At 24.7% G+C, this 21,699-nt stretch overlaps 1 protein-coding gene across 3 annotated transcripts in view; it reads left to right on the plus strand.

Moving 5' to 3' along the window:
* Positions 1-146: 146 nt before the first annotated feature.
* Positions 147-21,699, plus strand: part of LOC114127953 (serine/threonine-protein phosphatase 1 regulatory subunit 10) — a 29,754-nt gene continuing 8,201 nt past the window's right edge. Inside the window, exons 1-6 of one of the 3 annotated variants that reach the window (XM_027992339.2) lie at positions 147-950; positions 1,032-1,183; positions 2,253-2,353; positions 12,047-12,133; positions 12,508-12,695; positions 12,790-13,749. In XM_027992339.2, coding sequence (XP_027848140.1) covers positions 1,181-1,183; positions 2,253-2,353; positions 12,047-12,133; positions 12,508-12,695; positions 12,790-13,749 — 1,339 coding nt within the window. In that variant the 5' untranslated portion in view covers positions 147-950; positions 1,032-1,180. Of the gene's footprint in view, positions 1,184-2,021; positions 2,194-2,252; positions 2,354-12,046; positions 12,134-12,507; positions 12,696-12,789; positions 13,750-21,699 lie in introns of those variants that run through there. The other 2 variants (XM_050203468.1, XM_050203469.1) reach the window with 2 other exon arrangements.

Consider the following 21,699-nt stretch of genomic DNA (forward strand, 5'->3'; position numbering starts at 1 on the left):
CAGCGCTGTAATTATTTTACGTTTCAATAAACCATTACCAACATGACCGCTCGAATTTCGTATAGTTCAATTTTTAGTAGTTGGCATCATTAGAAGTTTCTTTGCTTGCCTGATGCCTATTGGCTATTGCCTGGTAGTTAGTAAAAATTTCCATTTGCCTTAGTACAGTATTTTATAGTCGTAGTGTCGTACAGACTACAGTTACAGTAGTACACCAGTTAGTACACTATCACACTTTAGTTACGTCGTCGAGTGTACGTCGCTGATCGCAGTTTGTCGAGTGTCGCAGCCATATTGGAGTTAGGACGTACGAGATTATTTGATCACTTTATGTCAAAACGGTGACGCGACGAGAAAACGAATATCAAAAATTTTGCTGCGTAGATAACTACCAACAGAGACGAGTCTACATCGACAAATTATTTTGTTATTGCCATAATATTGCTCTACGTGCACATAGTCGAAACAATATTATTGCCATCATCTCAACAGGTTAGGTCTGGTACCGTTGTTACGTCAACGTGTTTTCTTTTTCGAAGCGCTGCCCGAAATTGTTTCCATAACAATTTTCTATCTTATTTTTATTGATTTCCGTTTTTATAAAATATATTATATCATCAAATCTTTCTTTACCTAGCAGTGCGGTTAAAGATAGTTTTTTGTTTAAAGTATTGTATTTTTGAAGCGGCGGAAGAAGAAAAGTTCTAAAACTGTTTCAAATGAAGGCCATAAGTGCCTATACATGCATGAAAAGTGTGACGATGACCGAACTGTTATATTATTTTCACGGCAGTAATACGCAGAATAATCGATATCGTTTATAGACGACCCGGACCGCCATTTTGGGCTGTTTATCAGCGGAGATTTAATCACGGATTTATGTTCACGTGGACGAGCGTAACAGCGAGAGTACTCTAGCGCCAAAGTCCACCTCAAACGTCGTTTACATAGTACGCCAGGCATCATCAATTCGCCGTCAGGACGATCGATTTTAAATTAATTTTATTTCTATTTTTATTGCTTTCCTACAGACAGGAAAACATAAAAAACGCAAACACAATCACGACGTTTTATAGTATTTTTAAATTACGACATTATTTTTGTGAAAAAAAGAAACAATTAGTGCCAAACCATAGTATATATCGTACTTGTACGTTCAGAGACGCACAACAAAAACGCCATGGTAAGTTCATGGGCTTTTTATTGATCTGCCCTATAAAATTATTTGACCTTTGGTGGAAATGACTATAATAGATAAATAAAACATTTAAAAGTCGCCCACGTAAGACAATTGAGATAAAATTTAACATTGAACAAAAGTGGTATTACAGTGATAGTTTTAATTGTGTATTTATTTATTTACTAATGTATTCCTTTGTATCCTTTTCTCAAAGAAACGAGCTAAAATACCCGGAATGGGTTAGCCATTCATTGAATGAGAAAAAATGATAATTGAGGTGTGATATTCATGTTCCACTCAATTTTTAAACGTAAATATTAGACAAAATATGTCGACAATATTTATAATTTTTACGTCACTTAAAATTGGTGAACGTATTTTGCTGTCTTATTATTGCTATAACAGATGCGTGACATTTTTAATTGTATCGTATTAAATAGAGATTTTTTATTCTTGAGTTCTTCCTTTCTTGTATTTATCCGAATACCAATCATACTTTTTCACTATCACTGTACTACTATGAAGGTTGGATGGGTGGAGTTCATTACGAGTAAACCTCGCAGCTAAGTAGTTAAATTTAAATTGTTTTTATATACGTTCAGTACGTCATACTAGTGTTAAAAAATAAGTATAAACTTAATTTAACCGGTGACCTATTTTATCTTAAAAGTTAGTTACGTCAAGGCAGTTAGCTCAATATTTTTTGCCATTCCCCTTCCTAATTTTCTTGAGGGCGTCTGAGCTTTTATGAGTCATGTTCAGCATTTATGAAAATACAACTATTACTAATAAACATTTTAAATCACAAATACCTATAACTTTATCTGAGTTGGTTAAATTTCTTGACTAATAAATTCAGAATCAAGTATTTAATTATTTATTTGGTTCTTATATGATATGAGTTTCATATGTTTATTAGAAGTTTCAACTCTTTTCTTACTATATCTAATATATTCATTGAACTATATAACTAAATTGTTAATTATTTTTACCAAGTTTTGAATTTAATTAATGTAAAGTAGTTACTTATATAAATAACCATCAAATTATAATCAATTATTTATAATTTCAGCCACCAATTGATCCCATGCAGTTATTAAACTGCTTAAAAGTTTTACTGAATGAAGACACTGGCGGTCTCAAAGGTCCTCCTGAAGCAATGCAAATATCCAGGTAAGAAATATACAAAGCACACAATATAATGTATTGAGATTTTATAAAATATTCTTCAATGATGTAAATTTCAAATTGCTAGGTATATTTGTGTCATAATTAATATCTGTTTTAAAATAGGTAACTAAAATTTACTGAATTTTTTTACTATCTAAAATCTAAATATTTCTTAATATAACTAAAGATTGACTAAATAGATAACATTGTTTTGAAATCAAGCAACAAAAGAAAAATAATTTGGCGATAAACTAGAAATATAAATCTTAAAGCAAGTGTAGAATAAAATAGATTAAATTACTGAATTCACTAGGAATTGAAATGTGTAATTACTGTGGTTATTACAAATATTTATTGATTTTAATACGAGGTAAATACGACAAGTGAGCTTCAGGCTATTTCACAAGTCTTGATAATAAATGTTGTATTATTTATGTTAACTTCCAATACTTATTTGATAGAGAGTATTAATCTGAATAATCGAGACATATAGAATTTTTTATGATTTAGCATTTTAATATTATCTAGCCGTTCAATCATAAACTATTCATATTGTATATATTTTTAAGTTTTAAATTAAAAATTGTTACAAAATTTAAAAAAAGAAAATTATCTTTCCAGGTAATTGTTTTTATTAATTTTTAGAAGAAAGCCTTATTATTTAACTTAATTCACTGAGTTGTAAGTGAAATAAAAATAAAATAAAAAAAGTGAAAACTATTCAATTATTTTAGATTTTTAGCTAAGTGTGGATATTATTAGTCATTGAAAAATTTTCTTTTATTTGCTTTTTGATCCTTTACTTAAAATTAAAATATTTACTATTATTTTAGTAAATTAGTTTGTATTATTATTATTTCTTATTTTCAGAAGTTTGAGATATTTTTATCATTTTCTATATCAATACATCCTAATCATAAGTTTAATATTATTACCTTTTTAGAAATTGTAACAGTAACTTCTACAGTTTGTGCTGTCATAATAACTAAAGATCATGGGAATTAAATTAATTAATAATTATTTCAACTGTATAGTAAATGTTAATTAAAGAAAATTTAATAATACTGATTGTATTTTAAATTTGTGTTGCTGCTCAATGGTCAGATAGTGGTGTAATTTAGGTTTGCTTAAGACTACATAACTATAATTTGTCCCTTTATTAATATATAAATATTTTGAAATATAATATAAAACATGCATTTATCATTGTAAAAATATGTATTCCTTACTGTGAATAAAATTTTAAACTCTATTTATTAGCTTGCTCATTACATCTGGTGATTTATTTTGGTATCCAACAAATTAAGTAAATTGAGATCTTTATTAGAAAATCAAGCTATTCTCAAACTTTCTGGTATGTTGATAAACTAAACGTAGTAACTGAATATTAAAAATGGTGTTAAATTTTGTAGTATGTATCCTCGAGTCCATAGATTATATTACTAATGTATTTTCTTCTTTAGTTGGATGGCTGTGTCAAATATTAACTTAAAATATAAAATAAAAAAATTTGTTTTGTTTTGTCATATTCAACACATTAAACTACATTAAATTTATTTTTATTTTAACAATCTACTTAAACTGTAATTATAACTTACAATAACTAGTTAATAAAGAATATCAATCTAATATATATTATAGATCTTTTTTAAATTAACCTTTGTTAGATTTTACTATATCTAGTTGATTAAAACCAGGGCTTAGAAGTTTTGCTCATAGTAATTTTTTTGTTAAGTCATAGAATAATAAAAGTAAAGTACAAATTTCTTTCACACTTTCTTAATGTTGTATAAGAAATTTTATTCTACTAATTTTTGCATATTTATGATTTCTAGTGTTATTTTGCTTATTTTAAGTTTCAAGTACTATTTATAGGTGTATCTTTTTATATAATAAAGGGAATAATAAATATAATTCCAATTAAGTAAACAAATGTGCTAACGAAAACATGTACAGTAAAACCTCTATAACGTATTCACTTAAGACCAACAATTTTTTAATTATATTATTATTTTATTTTGGACTATTGACATTTTCCGTTATAAGGAGGATTCTTTTTGGTAAAAGGTCTGTTATAGAAAGATTTTACTGTATTTTTATTTAATAGTAGGTGTGTTATCAATGATTATCACTGATGATATTTTACAATGTATTCTATTTATTACTAATAATTTAGTTAATTTTATAATTATTGTCAGATGCATTGTACTGCAATTATCAAATTTGTTGTATTTACGTTTCAGAAGTGACCAATAGTTCCTAAATATCTACTATCACATATTCTATAAAAAAAATATACTATTTATATTATTAAAAATTTTATAAAATAAAATTTTTTTTACATATTAAGGTGCTAGAAATATTCTTTTTTAGTATTATAACTTCGAGCTCTCAATTATAACTATTTAAATATTGAGAAAAATAACCTAACCCAACTGTTAGAGTATCACTTTTTGATAACTATTGTAATAGATAATTGTTATACTTTAAATATTTTGCTTACAAAATGAAAAATGTGATAAGATAACTGCATAATATTACTGTTTTGATTGTGTGCTTGGTTGTTGGTTTTTTATAGTTATCATAATGTGCATTTTTGAGTTAAAAAAAAAAATAAGTTTGAAATTCAACTTTGTTTTGAATAAATGTAAATAATCACTTTCATTTTCATACAAAAAAGTAGGCATTACAGAGTATTTGGCCAAAATATAATTAGTTTTTATCGAGGTTTTTATAATATTAATTAAATATTTCAAAAAAAATAATCTATTATATAAAAATTAATAAATATATTTTATAATATTAAAAGAAAATACCTAATAGCTTATTTTACTTGTATCAATAATATTTATATATAATTAAAAATGCATTTATTTCATAATTATTGTGCTTTTCAAATATTTGTGTTTGCATATTTTAATAGTTATAGATTCTGAACGAAGTTATGAATGTATTGATTTTACAATGATTGTTTTTTTTTTTTTTTTTGTGGCCTGTGTACAGCATAACTAGTCGAAATAATGCTTCAATTTCAAACTCTGGGGGTGGTTTCCGATTTAAAAGTGAATATCCTTGGTGCATTATAGAGGTAAAAAAAATCAAGAAAAACAAAAAAAAACAGGAATTCTTACGCAAAACCAGTTTTCCGACTAAATCGATTTTTTTATATGTTTATAATTCAAAAACTAATCATTGTAAATATTTGAAATTTTCACCTAATGTTTATGTTGGTGTTATCTATATACAGTTAAATTTTCAAAAAATTTTGACTTTTTGAGTTATTTATAGGTAATCCACTGAAATTTTCGATTTTTATGAGATTTTTTTTTGAAGTGTCGATGACAAAATTTTGGATGATCAAAAAAAACTTGAAAATTTAATACAAAGTTTCTCATAAGTTACTCTTATAGTAATTTAAAAATTATAAGAATACATAGACACAATTTTTTTTTTATTAACATTTGAAGTTCAAATATTGACAAAACTTTGTCAAAATTATGAATATTTGCAAATTATTTGGTAGGTATAATTCATAAATTTTTTTGCATAAGTAACTAAGAGTTGAAATTTTAATACAAGATTTTTTATTAGTTTAGCTCACAATAATTATAAAAGAACTTAAATGTTGGTGTATTATGACCATTAAAACATAAACCACCTTTTTCACCAAGCACTGGAAATTATATCCTAGGCTGAAAAATCATCTTCGTTCAGAATCGTTTTTCGTATACAATGATAACTATCATTGGATTCAAATTTAACACTTCTTTAATATATAATAGTGATCCACACTGCACCTTATGTATAGCAGAGCGGTACTCACCCGCTTTTTTTTTTTTATTATTATTATTATTATATTATACTCTATTATTTCTCTATTTTAAATAAATTAATTGATAGCAGTTATAAATTCATGTGGCTTCTGTTATCTTCTAAAGTTTGTTTTTAGTAGAAATGTACGATTGATACATTTTTTGATTCCATTAATTTCATAATTTACATTTAGTTCTTTTTTACTTTCTTAGCGAGGATTACTGTTTTACAACATAAGTAAAACTTAAAGAAATGTTAAACATACATTTTTAGAAAAACTTATTTAGGTATTCTATGACATTTTTCTAATAAAAATATTATTATACTTGACCATTTTGTAAGAATATAATAATATAAGTTGAGTTATTTTAGAAGATATTAGTGAGAATTAGATTTTGAATATTACCATATTAATTTGTAGGTGACACCAAATAGTATCAATTATCTTTATTTACATATCCTGAATAAAGCCAATTTAGCTTGTTATTGAATGTACTATAATTTAGTTTTGTTACGATTAAACTATTGTTTTTTTTGTTAGCATTTCATATTATGTGAATGCAAGTATACTCTGTTTGCCGAGAGATTAGGACTACTAGTGTATACAATTGGTGGAAATGCGATTGCTCCATCAAAAAATTTTATACATGTAGTGAGTTTAAATAACATAACACAACACATCATAATATAATAGATCACAATCATTACAATTGAACGCTGCACTATATAATTTGCCATAACCATCAGTTGTTATAATAGGAAGGAATTATGAGTTTTTACAGTCCTGATCTTTCGGCTAAAGAGTATAGTTCATTAATATTTATTATCATTTTTTTTGAAAATGTTAAAAAAATGCAATTATACTCATTGTTTTAAATTCATTAAATAATATGATAAATGGATTATTGATTATTTTTCTACAAATTTATACAAAAACAATGGTCAATATTATTCAAACTCAAGATAATGTATTACATTAAAATTACCGAAATAAATAAATGAAACATACAATATAAGTATGAAAAATAGGGTGTGCAACTAAAAATTGTTTATTGAATAAAACCTACTGAATTATAATTTGTTAATTAACTTGCTGATCCCCTTTAAATTTTATCTGTGGACACCCATTTATGTCACGAGTATAAAATTGAAATTCTATAAAATATTTTTATGTATTGCTTAATTTTTCATATAATCATACCCGTAAATGATTAACAATAATATCTTAAATTATTCTTGTAAATTATCAAAAAATAATATTAAAATGAAAATGTTTGAATTATTTCTTATTAGAATACTAAACATATGATATTAAATCTAGAATTAATCACTACTTGCAAATATATTTGTAATGTTAAATTGGTATGCACATTTTAAATCTAAACTTCATGAATCAAGTATCAAGTATAAGTAATATTTTGGTATAATTCTTAAGTGCGTGTCATGTGTGTGTGTAACTGTGTTTAAAATAAATTATGGAGTGTTCCACTCTCCAACATACTTACATATAAATCACCACTGCGATGTCATAATCTTGAAACTTTGAAAGAATGTATATTTATTTGTATATTCATTTCAACAAATTAAATTTTCAAAAGTGGTTAAGTAAATGTAATAATAAATTCAAATCAGTTTTTAAATGTATATTTACTATTTTCAAACTTTTTAAGTCATTTGTAGATGTTTAGACTAAACACCATACTCTACAACTGTCACTTATAGGAAGTGATAAGATTTGTTATTATAGAATTTTATTTAGTACAATTACCTAATCTACTATATTATTATCTGAATTAAAAAAATTTTTCAATAACTACAAATTAAGATTATCAAAATAATTTTATAATCATTTTGGATAGGTACATGTCTAAATCCCAGTTTAATATTTAGGTAGTATGGATGTATATTATAATGTAGTTAAAATTTTATTAGATAACTTCAATAATAGTGTTTTACTGATGGTATACAGCTTTTATATGTATTTTTATACATAGTTTTATAATGATGTATGTTAATAATGATTTATTTTCATTATATTTCATAAAAAGAAGAGGTAGATATCTTACCTAACTTATAATATTTTCCAACCCAACATTTACTGAGTCATATATTTTATTCAAATTATGAATAAATTACAAAAAAATGTGTATTTTTTTACAATATAAACTATAGCTTGCTCTCGTTTATGAAGATTTCTATCATAATACTTTGATAATTTCTTAATAATTTTTTTATACATAACGATTATTTTATGTTAGTTTCTTATAAATTATTAATTTCATTATCTTGTAAATTATAAATTTTAGTTTTTTTTTTTTTTTTTATTAGGTAGTACTATACATTTACGTTTAGAATACATATCAGCTAATTTTTAATTTTAATTTTTTTTTTACTAATTTTTGTGTTTTATTGTTTTGGAAACTGCTATAGGTAATTGGTATACATAGTAATTAGTCTACCCATCAAAAATACTATAGAATATTTCACTTTTTATCTTCCTACCAACATGTATAAAACTATTATTTCTTGGATACTGTTTTTTTTTAATTATATTTATCTGTCATTAAATTTATATCTAAATCATGTATTGCAATTGTTTTAGGTAGGTACTAATGAGTAGTGTATGTAAGTACCTACCTACTTGTTATAAAATTATCTCATTCTATTAGAAATTTCCTAGTTAAACCAGTTTAGATTTCCCCTTGATGGGTAAATTCTAATTTAATTCAGATAAATTAGCTGTATTAAATAGATTTATAAATAAAACACACTAGTTTCCATTTTTCTACCACAGTAACAAAGTGTGATTATATGGCATATATTTTTTTAATTAATTATCATATCAATATTCTTGTAAATAATAATTAATGGGAAGGGTAAACTAACTAATCTAAAAATATCTAATTAAATTGGTACAAAATGTACCAGTTTACTTAGTTAATTTTTAGAACAGTTAAGATTATGTTTTATTTTATTTTAACCATTTTTGTTGTTTATTATGTCTCGCATGTTATCAAAAGGGCTGATATTTATATTCATAAAACTAAAATGCTTACTTACATTTATAGAAATCTTTGTCAAATATGTTTTCTGAAACTACTCATCTGATTAACTTGATTTTTTTTTTTAATAAAAGTACATTGCAGAGCAGATTTAAAGTCAATTTCTGATTTTATAAGTTAATGAAAAATCAAGTTAATAATTTTTTAAATAATCGTCTAGTTTACATAAAAAAATTTTTTGTATAATATTAATAAATATATCTATATTCTATATAATATCTCGCATTCCAATCACCCCCTCAGAATAAAAAAAAGTTGCTCTATGTTAAATAAATATTTTAAATATTTTTAAAATATTTACCCCCCTCCCTCCCAAGAAATGATTGAAAATGAGCCACTAAGTATAAGTTATAAAAAATTTAAATAATGATAAGTACTTGAATAACTCAATTGAAGAAGTCAAAATAAATAGATAATAGACAGTAGTGTCATCAAAGGGTAGCTATTTATAATTAATATTTAGTGAATAGTTGAATACAATAACAGTACAAAACTTTTTTGTGAGTTTTGGTTCACACTTAAAAATACTTTATGTTGTTAATTTTTGGTTTTTAATCCAGAATAAAAAATAAATACAATTTTGTCGTTTAGAAAAATAATTTAAAAAAAAATCTTACTGTTAAATTGTCAAAAATAAGCAACACTGGATGGGATAGTTATGTTAACTAATTATGTCTAAAATATTAACCATATATCCTGTTCGTTGAGATACCAAGACTGTACAGCAGACAAAACTTGTGATTCCACACCTCTATAATACTTGACAGCTATAGCCCGTCTACTTATCACCTGTTCCTTTAAAGTGAAGGCAAGTTGTTATACAGTGTCAGGTTTTATTGTATTGATTACAATCCATTATATGTTGTGTCCAATGCGGATTGCAGTTTATTTGAATTCATTAAGTAGGTATATAAAATAGTTTTAGTTGTTGGACAGGGGATTTTTGACAGAGCACCTGTATTTCTATCAGTTGGATATGTAAAGTGGCCTCTCGGCGAACAGAGTATAGATGTTGACAACTATAGATATTAAATTACATATTTGTTTACAATGGAAAATTAGAAAGTATTAAAAATCTAAAATATTATTTATCCATATGCGTTACATTAACATTAGCCTATCCAATTTAACTTTGATGCATTTTATATGGGCAACAAAGTGTGTGGTTCACCGCTGTTTCCTCTACGCCCTCTCCACATCTCCTTGTCATTGGCCATTTGTTCTCCATATCTTATTCCCAATAGCTTGAGGTCTTCTCTAACTTGGTGAATCTCCACTACTGTCTTTGTCATTTTCTTGGTCGTTTTTGTCTGATTTTCATTTTGTGATTTTTTTTTTTAGCCCTTCGCTTTTCATACGTGACCAGCTCAGCTTATCTTGCTTTTAAGGACTCACTATGTTTGGATCATTGAATGTTAATCTCAGTTCTACATTTGTTCTTTATTCATACATATTCTCTTCCTTGTTTCTTTTGGGCCCATAGAATCTACAAATGATATTTCTTGAATATTTACAGTTTTTTCGTACAACTTTTTTGATGCCAACACTCCACAAATACACAGAACTAGGTCTAATAATCACTTTACAAAGTCTTAGTTTCTTATTTTTAACTTAAATAATGGCGCAGGCACAAAATAGTACTTATTTCCTGATGTTATTCTTATGTAAATTTCTTTATGGCTATTTGCTTGTCAATTAATCTACTCCTAGGTAATTAAAGTTTGATAACTTTTTGAAGTTAAAGTCTGCAACTATTAGTAAATCCTGTGTATAATGTCGCGATATTATTAAGTATTTAATTATATTTAGTAAATGTCGAATTCAAAAAAGTTGTATTAAAAAAGAATAATATTTAGCATTTCTTTTAAATTTCTCTAGGTAGTAGAATTTACACTAAATCTCGCTTGTGAAATTGGGCAACATACATAAAATACTCACTAAATAGAATCAATAAAAAATTACATTGTTACATAATTTTAAAAATATATTCGATCTATTATTATTGTTCCCTCCAAATCTTATCTGAATTTGATTATCTGACTATTGTGTAGAAAATAACATGTATAGTTAGCAAACTACCAAAAAAAATAAAAAATTATGTGTATAGAATTAACCACCTTAGCTTCAAAATCATAGTACTCAATTTTATTTTTCTATCTTAATTTAATTAGTGGTCATGTGGAGATATATGATAACTATAAACATGAATGATATACATTTTTTTATTGTAATATTATATTTTAAATTTATATTTCATAAATAACCTAAGTTGAAGATCATTTAAACATGGATTTATTTTTATTGCCAAATAGCTACTATAATAAATAATTATTTCAAGTTAAAATGATGAAAATATCAAGCATTACAAATAGTTAAATATTGTTAGGTTTATTTAAATGTATACTCATTTAATTGTTTGTTTGGTTGAATTGATAATAATTTAATTAGTCATGTGACGATTTCTATTGTTAATATGCACCTTGTTTTTATGTTTATCTTGTTTGTAATGCAAATCATAAAATAATACCCAGTTTTTAAATAAATCAATTGCAAGTAACAGATAGTATAATCTGTATAATAAAATTATTCTGTATATAATATATCATTGTAATATATACATCAATATGCATAAATTGGTCCATTAATTCTATGTAATCTAAGATAATAGATATTGATATTTTAAAAATATTTCATATTAATTAAATTATTAACTGAAATATTATTTATGTTTGTAGTGTATAATTTGACTACAATGTTATTTTTTGTCAGGTTTGAATTTTGTAGATTTATTAAATTATAATAGTTAACTATTTTGTTTCAGGTTGATGGCAAAATTTTCAAAAAAAATTGTTAGTAAAAGCTTATATGTTTTTATTTTAAAAGAATCCACTCCACATTTATTAAATATGTAAGTAAATAGTAATGATTTAATATTAATTATTTTTTGCTATTTTCTTTATAAGTTCAATTAACAGCATTATACAAATAAACATAAATTTAATTATTTTAAATAATATACCTATAAAACATAGATACTATTTTATTGCAATTATTATTATTAAAAACTTGTACCACTTATAATATCATATTTATGTTTTGTAGTTATAAATCTATTATTATTTCTTATAATAAATACACAATATACATGTATACATGTACATATATTAAGAGTAACATTGTATTTTATAGTTTGTCTGATTATAAAAAAATTACTTTATTAATACATTTTTCAACCAAATAAATGCTACATGTGATAATTAATTTGTTATTATTATTTTTTAGATTCATGGATGCCGGTGGTTGGAATTTAATTTATAATTGGTTAAAAGATGCTGTAGAAACAGATAATATTGTACTAATTCAAGACCTTTTAACAATTTTTCATATTGTACCTGTAACAATGGAAAGACTTAAAGCTAATGGAGGACCAAAATTAGTCAAGAAGTTATCCAAAACTCATATTGATACAGGTAATTATTATATAAAACATATTTTAATTTATGTATGAAACATCAAATAGTGGTTTGCATTTCTTATGATTTTTTTTTTCTATTCAAATTTCAGAAGTAAAATCACTTGCGCAACAATTAGTTGAAAAATGGTTAAAGGTAGTTAAAACTGAACAATGGCACAGTATGATGAGTGATAAAGAAAGCTTAACAAAACATGAAACACTTGATAACTTAAAATCTGAAACTGGAGGACATTTAATCTTAAATGTACCTAAAATAGATTCTGGAGTTTCTTCAGAACCGATGAGTGAAACTTCAGATTGTAAAACAAAAATTGACAAATCTAAGAATAAATGTGAAAATGAAAAAGTCAAAGATAAAACTAAAAAAGATAAAATTAACTTAAATATTAAAACTGAGCTTGACAAAAATAAAGAAAAACCAAAACTTGAAAAAGTAAAAGATGATTCTGACGATGCTAAAGAGAAAAAACGGCGTATAAAAGATAAAAATGGAAATCCATTCTTAAGAATAATCGGAGAAATGACTGATGAAAAATGTGATGAAGACAAACAAATAGAAAATGATAATTCAAATTCAACCAAACATTCGAGTCGACGAAAACAAAATTTAAAAAATCTTTCATCGGGAGAAAAAATTATAAAATTAAAACTATCCAATGATAGCAAAAAAAGCAGTGATTCCAATTCTAGTTCTGACTTAAAAAAAGAAACACGACCATTACCACCTCCAGCCCCTAAACCTAAATTGCCAGAATCTAAGACAATTTTAGAAAAAAAAAATTATTCTATTCATGTAGAAAAAAAAGATTATGTGGGTGAGAAAAAACCAACTGTTAAAACATTTAAGTCAAAATTCCGAAGTACTGGTTTAGAAGAACAAGCCCCACCTCCACCTCATCCTAAATCTAAAGTACAATCTAAAAAATCAACTAAAACTTTATCACCTTTACCTTCATCAAAAGCTGAAAAAAGAAGTTTGTCACCTCCATCAGATTCTCAAAGTGAAAAGAAACTTAAAAGTTCTTCTTCAGACATCAAAAAACTACCACGTAAGATTTTATATTTTTACTATTTATTTTTCTTCAATTATGATTTTATACTCTAGTGTCAGTGCTTAATGTAAATCTAAAACTATTTAGACTGAATAATTTTAAAAGATTCTATTTCAAGGTGACAATTTTATCAAGTGATAGAAATGTAGAATATATTGTAATTTTCATTAAGCATCATTTAACTCTAAACTATTAATTGTTGCTAAACTAATTAGTTATAAAAGATTTTTTTTGCAATAGGACATATAAACTTAAGTAAAATATCAAAACAAATTTTAACTGTCTTGAATGTTTCACTTTATTTTGCAAATTCATTTAGAATTTAAACATGTATATTGTCAAATTGTTGTATAGTATAATATAATTTCTAAAAAAATGTTTATTAATTTTAAAGCACTGACACTGATTTATTAACCAATATTTTTTTCTGGAAATATGTTTTAAACAATGAATGAATAATTGTTGTGACAAGTTACATTTCAGGATAAACTTCAGGTGTCTAATGGAACACCTACAGAAATGATCTCTCTAAACAAATTATATTTTTGTATATCTATGTATGTACGTGTGCATTTATGAAAATGTTGCACACATGTACACACTTAAACCCATCTTTAACATATGGTTGATTCGTAGTTAAACCCTCCCTATTTCAAACAATATGGAATTTTCGTCTTAAACAGATTTTCATAGTGACATTGGAAGTATGTAATTATATTAAACTGTCCATCACAGTGATAAGGTAAGTGATAAAATTATGTGGTTTTTTTTTATGTTTATTCAATATGCAATTAAAATTGATGTTAGATTATTTGTTATCTCAAACTTGTTTTTTAAGTATTCAATATATTAAAAAAAAAAAAAAAAAAAAAACAGGTAATATGGTTTGGGTTGAATATTTTTCGATTATTATCTATGAGTGATTAAAATGTTCATTATCTAATCAAGTTACTCCATTGTAGTTATTACCTAAATAACAGTTGATTTGCGTCTCTATAATTAGGTATATTATTAGCGCGGGTATTTACATTTTGTTGCGGTATCAAGACAAATTAGGTATTCAGTTATATGATTAATAAATATATTACTTCCAATTTTGGACTCTATTTCTTAATAATAACTTCTGTTACGTCAACAACAAACATTTATTGTGTTCAAAATCTAATTTATAAAAATTGTTACCATATGTGCACAAATAATTGATTAAAAACTTCATACCTTACCCATACATATTGCATGTTTTGTTTTCATCATACAAACATACGATATAGCAAGTTTGTGTTTAGCAGAACTAATTTTATGTTGTTAAATTTAATATGAAAGTTAATTGAATTATTATCAAACTTGAAGATGTTAAATCATATTTTGTATTTATACGTTATTTTTTGTAATGTTTCGTGTTTTTACAATATATGGATTTTAAAATCTTAATATTTTGTGTGGGTACTAATATCTTCTATGAACATTTTACTACCATAGAGAATTCCACACATGAGCACAGTTAATAAGCTTAACTTTAATTGTGAATAAGTTAATTCACTATAATATTAAAGCATATCCTATTTTATATGTTTGTTTAAACAGAGCAATATATATGGGTAATATCATCTTAAATTTTACTATAATATCAAAAAATACGATATTGTTGATAACTTTACAATGTTTGCTCATCTAATCCATTTAAATTAATTTGTACATACATTTATGATAAATTATAATACATAAATGAAAATATGTTTTAAATGTTTACAAAGATTGAATTTATATTTATAAAAATTAATTAAGAAATGCCTGATAGCCTTTTCAAGAACTTAAATATTAATACAATTATTTTAGTTTTGATTAAAAAATTATAAATATTATGTATTTTGTATTTGTCCAGGTATTAGTAACTTGGAGAAGCGTCGTCTCGCTGGATTGAAATAAGTTAAATAAACTATATGAACTATATGAATATAATATAATAGTTTATTTTCATAAATATACACAGAATGTAAACACTGTGATATTAAATTAGTTATTAAGTTTTATTGGCATGCCTGACACAAATTATGTTTGTGTCTCGTGCAAATAAACATATTACTAATTTTAGATACAATATTTGTTTGTTTTTTCATATTCCTATAAAGATGATAATATATATTATATAAATTTATCTTTCAACATGGAGCATACATCTCTACAAGAGACTCGTGGTTTATCAAAATGGACGATCAACTTGGAAGATGCTGCTTGTGATCATTGTTTTTTCGTCGACACTACAACAGTAATCATTTGAAGTTTAGACGTTATATTAGCTATTTTGTTAATGTTATTTTAGTTAATTTACAAACATTTTCAAGAACAGATAGTGATATGTTAAATATCCCAAATCTGGATGAAAACTACGTGAATTGTTGTTATAGGCTATTTGAGGTAAAACAATTTTGACTATTTCATTATACTTGCAAAAAAAATCAACAAATATTATATTAACATTAAAAGTATTGAAAATATTGTTAGCATACATTATATAATAATATAAGCAGTTAAAATATGTCATAGTCATTATCTTTTAATAGCACAGTATACCAAATAAGATTGTAATGAGTTGTGGTTATGTAGCATTTCCACCTATAGTACATAAGCAGATTATCATGTGTGGTCAAGTTGCATAGTAGTTACCCAAGGGTAGTAAAATGACCAATGCAGATCAACACTTGTTGATACTGTGTGCTACCTTTTTATTTGGTATATAGAATCTCTGAACCTTTAGTCAATGTTTTAAAACAATTGCTAAGAAAGGTTATATATTTTTCAATGTTCAAATTATTTGTTTAAACTTCAATTTTCAAATAACAACATTTGAAATTTCTGAATAAAATACTCAGATTTAAATAATTTGAATATTTTATAATGGATAAAAAAATGTTATCTGTCACTAATAATTTAATAAAACTACATATTTTAATTTGAAAATTAATCGTTTTAAGAAAAGAAAGGAAATACTTATTTTATATTTTATAATAACGTTTTATCATTTAATACTTGCATGTTAAAAGTAAATATATTAAAAGAATAATTTTCAAGCTATTGACTGATATGACATATTAATATTTACGTATGGATTGTATTATAAGATGTTTCTAAGCATACAATACATTTTTATTAAAAAATATATAGTTAATGATTAAATTAAAATCTAAGTATAATTTAAGTTTTTAGTTAGAAGGAAAAAGGAACCTACAGTTGATATACTTAATAATTATTTTCGTTGTTATCTGAAGAAGTTTGATTAAATAATTATAAAAAAGGTTATGATAAATAACTATATATATGTCACATCCACATCCATATCGCGGAATTGTACGTTTCACGATATGGACAACGTTTGCATCCATTTCACGAAATGGAACCGCGGTTTCTCCACTTCACGTAATTACACAACATGAATTATATTTCGTGAAATGGATATCCAAACCGTCATCAACGGAACTTGTTTCGTCATTTGGATGTCCTATGGCAAAAATTAAAAAGAAAAATGTTATATAATATTATTCCTAAAATATCATTTATAACTAATTGGCGTGACAATAATTTTTATCTGTTCCATAATAAACTATAGTTCCAATATTATATTTAGGTATTATCTGATTTATCAGCATTATTACAGTTCAATAACCGTCGAAAATGTTACTCAAGTAATGTGTATTACCAGCTTTCATTTTGCTAAGCGGTTTAAAATCAAAAAATAAATCAATAAGAAAATATTTTACAAATAGGTACTTCAATACACACTTTTATTTATTTAAACAAGGCTATGAAATATGGCAACGAGAATTACATTTTGAATTAACTTTAAAACAAGCACATTTTTTGTTTGACATTTGTCTTTACAATGACAGCTAAAAAAAACCTTAACTTCCAGTTATTCCAAGATTCACTACTTATAAGAGACAATTTTTAAGTCGAATTTTCATTTTATTTTAAATAGTAGAAAAATACGTTTGAAAAAGAATAAATATTGTGCATTATTCAAATGCATATTTTAAATTTTATAATTATAATTTTAGAAATTTGATTATAGATTATTTTCAAGGAATAATATTATATAAAAATTATTAATTTTTGCTATATAAACATTCAAATGACGAAACAAGTTCCGTCAATGACGGTTTAGATATCCATTTAACGAAATTTAATCCATATTGTGTTATTATGTGAAGTGGAGAAACCGTGGTTCCATTTTGTATAAGGGATGTAAACATTTTCCATTTTGTGAAACGTACAATACCGCGATGTAGATACGACATATATATTTGAACACCACGACGTATTCATTACGTACGTTGATGTATACATATCGGACCGATCGGGACACGACAATATGTATACTTTTTAAGCTGTTTTTAAATAATTAGTGTTCATGTATATTTTTTGATTTACATTATATTCTTATCATTTTCATTTCTGCATGAAAAATTTTGAACCTTAAGTACTAAAATTCACTTAATTTTATTCTGATGGGAATAAAAATATATTCGCAGTATTTTTTTTTATAATTCAAAAAATATTAACAAAAGACGAGAATTTTTAAAGACTTATTATAAGCTATTTATACCACAAACTTAATTACACAAACATGGTACATCAATACTGACATATTGTATGTAATTTTACATAAAAATTTAGAAATAACTAATAATAATATAATGGATTACAATCGTTTTTTCGTTTACAATGCACACATTCATTACGACGACCTACCCAATGAAAAATTGAAATGTTACGCTCGAAACCTACTATGCAGCAGAATCTAGTTCCCATTTTTAAAAAATTGTATACCTTATATTGTTTGTTGTGTACAAATTTTACCAGAAATATTTTGCAATAGAATTAGTGTATAGTATTAGTACAAAAAAGCAGTACCTACTAATAATAGTATTTTGTGTGTTATGGTAATTAGTTGACTTAATTAGTTTATTCTTCATTTATCAAAGTTATTTACAATTTTTCTGTTAAAATGATATACCGAATTAATATGTTCAATCAAAATATTCACGAATATTCCATAAAACGATAAATTTGTTTTTGTGCTTATTTTCTTGCAAAATGAACAATTTTAATGTTGGTAATATTAAAACTTGTTAGGTACTCTTAATTTATATTATGGGTGAGATGATGAATGCATTGGTTAACAATATTTTTTTTGGTGATGTCATCTATATAGTATTAAAAATTCTTCAGTTTTCAACGTTGAAGGCGATTATCAGAAAATAAGTTTGAATAAGCGTTTAAAGTTAAAATTTTTATGACAATGGATATTAATCCGTAAAATAACTAAGTATTTCTCAAACGATTTCTTATTTTGTTACTATTCCACTTCGAATAACCGTTGTAATTTAAAATGTCTACCAATTGTTTATAGTAATACATCTTATATCATAGCTTTAAAAATATTTTTACCTTCTTTTTGACCTATTAATAAACATTTTACATTTTATATTTTTTAGTTTCATTTTTAGTTCTCACTTCAAATTTCTTCGATGTGTATTTTTATTATTTTTAAACTGTGTATGAAAAACTTATGAGAAACCTTGTATTGAATTTTAGTATCAACCACGTAATTTCAATTTGTTATCAGCAACCACTCTCAATGTTGAAGATCGAAGCAATTTTTTTTACCATGTATTAGCCTTGTATGTACAAAACAAAACCTTGTAAAATCAATTATCTCTTTACTCAGATTCTAAACTAAAAATGTTTTCAAATATTTCTATAAATATTCTGGTTTTCCCATATTCTTCCCCTCTCGATTATTTTAAAAAGTACTGTGAATTTTTTTGAGACTCCTGAATAATAACTAAATATAAATTATAATTTACAATTAATTATCCATCTTCAATTTCTAAGTTTAATAAAAAAACAACATTACTCCTCATAGAATCTTGAATAAAATTTTACAAAATGTATGTACAGTGATACTATAACATTAATAAAAAATGTATAGGTATAATAGGTTTATGTTGGCTAGTAGAATGTCTTAGTCTTTCCGTTAAAATTAAAACTTAATTTTTTATATTTTTATCGTCGTTTTAAACTGAAAATATTTTAAGAGAAATAAATAACACTTGAGACACTAAAATAATATTATTTTCATTTTTTAGTTTTATAATCAACAAGTAAATTAATGCTCACTATAAACTTAAATCTTAAGATTAGTTATAAAACAAATAACTTGTATATTGCACTTATAATATTAGGCAGAAAATAATGAATTGACATGCAAGGCGTTTTTCTTGAAAATGTGCTTCCTTTTGAAGAAAACATTTTTGGAACAGTAACAGTGCCTAAAATTTGGTATATAATCATACGATCAGAATAATCATAGATATATTTAATTTGATCGATTAAGAGTTAAATATAAAATATATGATAGGTACCTATAGATTAAAAAATGAAAATAAACATTTTTCTAGTGTCTTAATATTATTTAAGGAATTTATTAAGACTAAAGTATTACACGATTAGGATTATTCATTATGCCCTAAATATAATATTGATTTCTATATTTTTATTTAAAAAAATGGAATTTTGCATGAATTATTTTTTACGTTCGTTACTTTCTTTACTCATTATACATATATTAAAATATAAAAGATTATTAATAAAAAAAACTACTTGAATTATCATATTCTTATACTAATATAGCTATTAAACAATTTTCATTTGTTTTTATTGTTACGTGGTAGTAGGTACAAGTGGGATATTTGTCCTTGACCTTGCGCTCGACCCCAATTTTTTCTCTGATTGAGAACTATAATTTAAAGCAATAATATATTACTTAGGGCTCGGATTTTTATGCATTTGCATGTTTTTTTTAACAGTCCAAAAAATTGCTAGGTAAGCTACAAGTTTGAACTTAAGTTAGTGGATCCGAAATATAAAGTTTTATTTTGTCGTTTTTTGACATGTACTACATATTTCTGTACCTATTGTATCATTTTTTATTGCATAAATACGGTTTTTAATTAAAATATTTATATTAATATATAATATTATGTAATATTTCGCTTATTTTTATTAAAATAACTTAAGTACTTATAGTTATATTTTTAATCTATATAATTTGATGAAGTCGTTATCTTATCTGAGACTTACCGGGATGAGTGTTAATGTAGTAATGTGTTATTGAGTAGATTTTCGTAAACCATAAATAAAATACTTTTTTTATCGATTTGTTCCATATAATTTTTATTTCGTAGGGCATACGCGTATTCCTAAAAATAAGAGCAAAAATGCATATTTCTGAGGTTTTAGAGCATATTAAATTCAGTCCCTAGTAATTATATTATATCCTATAATATATTATGTGTTTTTGTAAATAGCGGATAATTTTGTATAGTGTTTTTGTATTATTGTTTCAACTTGCTAAAAGCAATCATTGCCGACTATATTTGTATTTTCTAAACATGTCATATCGATAAATAAATCATTATAGTTCGGTCATAGCCATAATATGCTTGCTTTGTATATATACAGAGTGATATATTTAAGTGACGCACTCATTCAAAAAGTATTAATTTTTTTTTTTTAGTATAATATTAAGTAAAACATTATTTTTGAAAAAAATTTACAATTTATATGAGATGAGAAACTATCCATTTTCATTTTTATGCTGGTCTTTTAAAAATAGTTAACTACTCGTTCAAAATTTGATGTATTGAATTACTCCAGAAAAAAATATTTTGCTTAGGAATATGAAATTAAAAATATATTTTTGTCACTTAAAAAATATAAAAATGATAACGCTTTTGAATTGTGTAGAACTTAATTTAATTTTGTTTATGTTAAAACTTGGAAATAGTGTGTAGACACTTTGATTACCTTTGATTACTTTGGATTACTTTTTATAAAATTGTCCATACAGACCACTCAATATTTTTTTGTAGTGTGCATTCTCGTATT

Source organism: Aphis gossypii, chromosome 3 (assembly GCF_020184175.1).
Source record: "Aphis gossypii isolate Hap1 chromosome 3, ASM2018417v2, whole genome shotgun sequence".
NCBI classification, from domain to species: domain Eukaryota; kingdom Metazoa; phylum Arthropoda; class Insecta; order Hemiptera; family Aphididae; genus Aphis; species Aphis gossypii.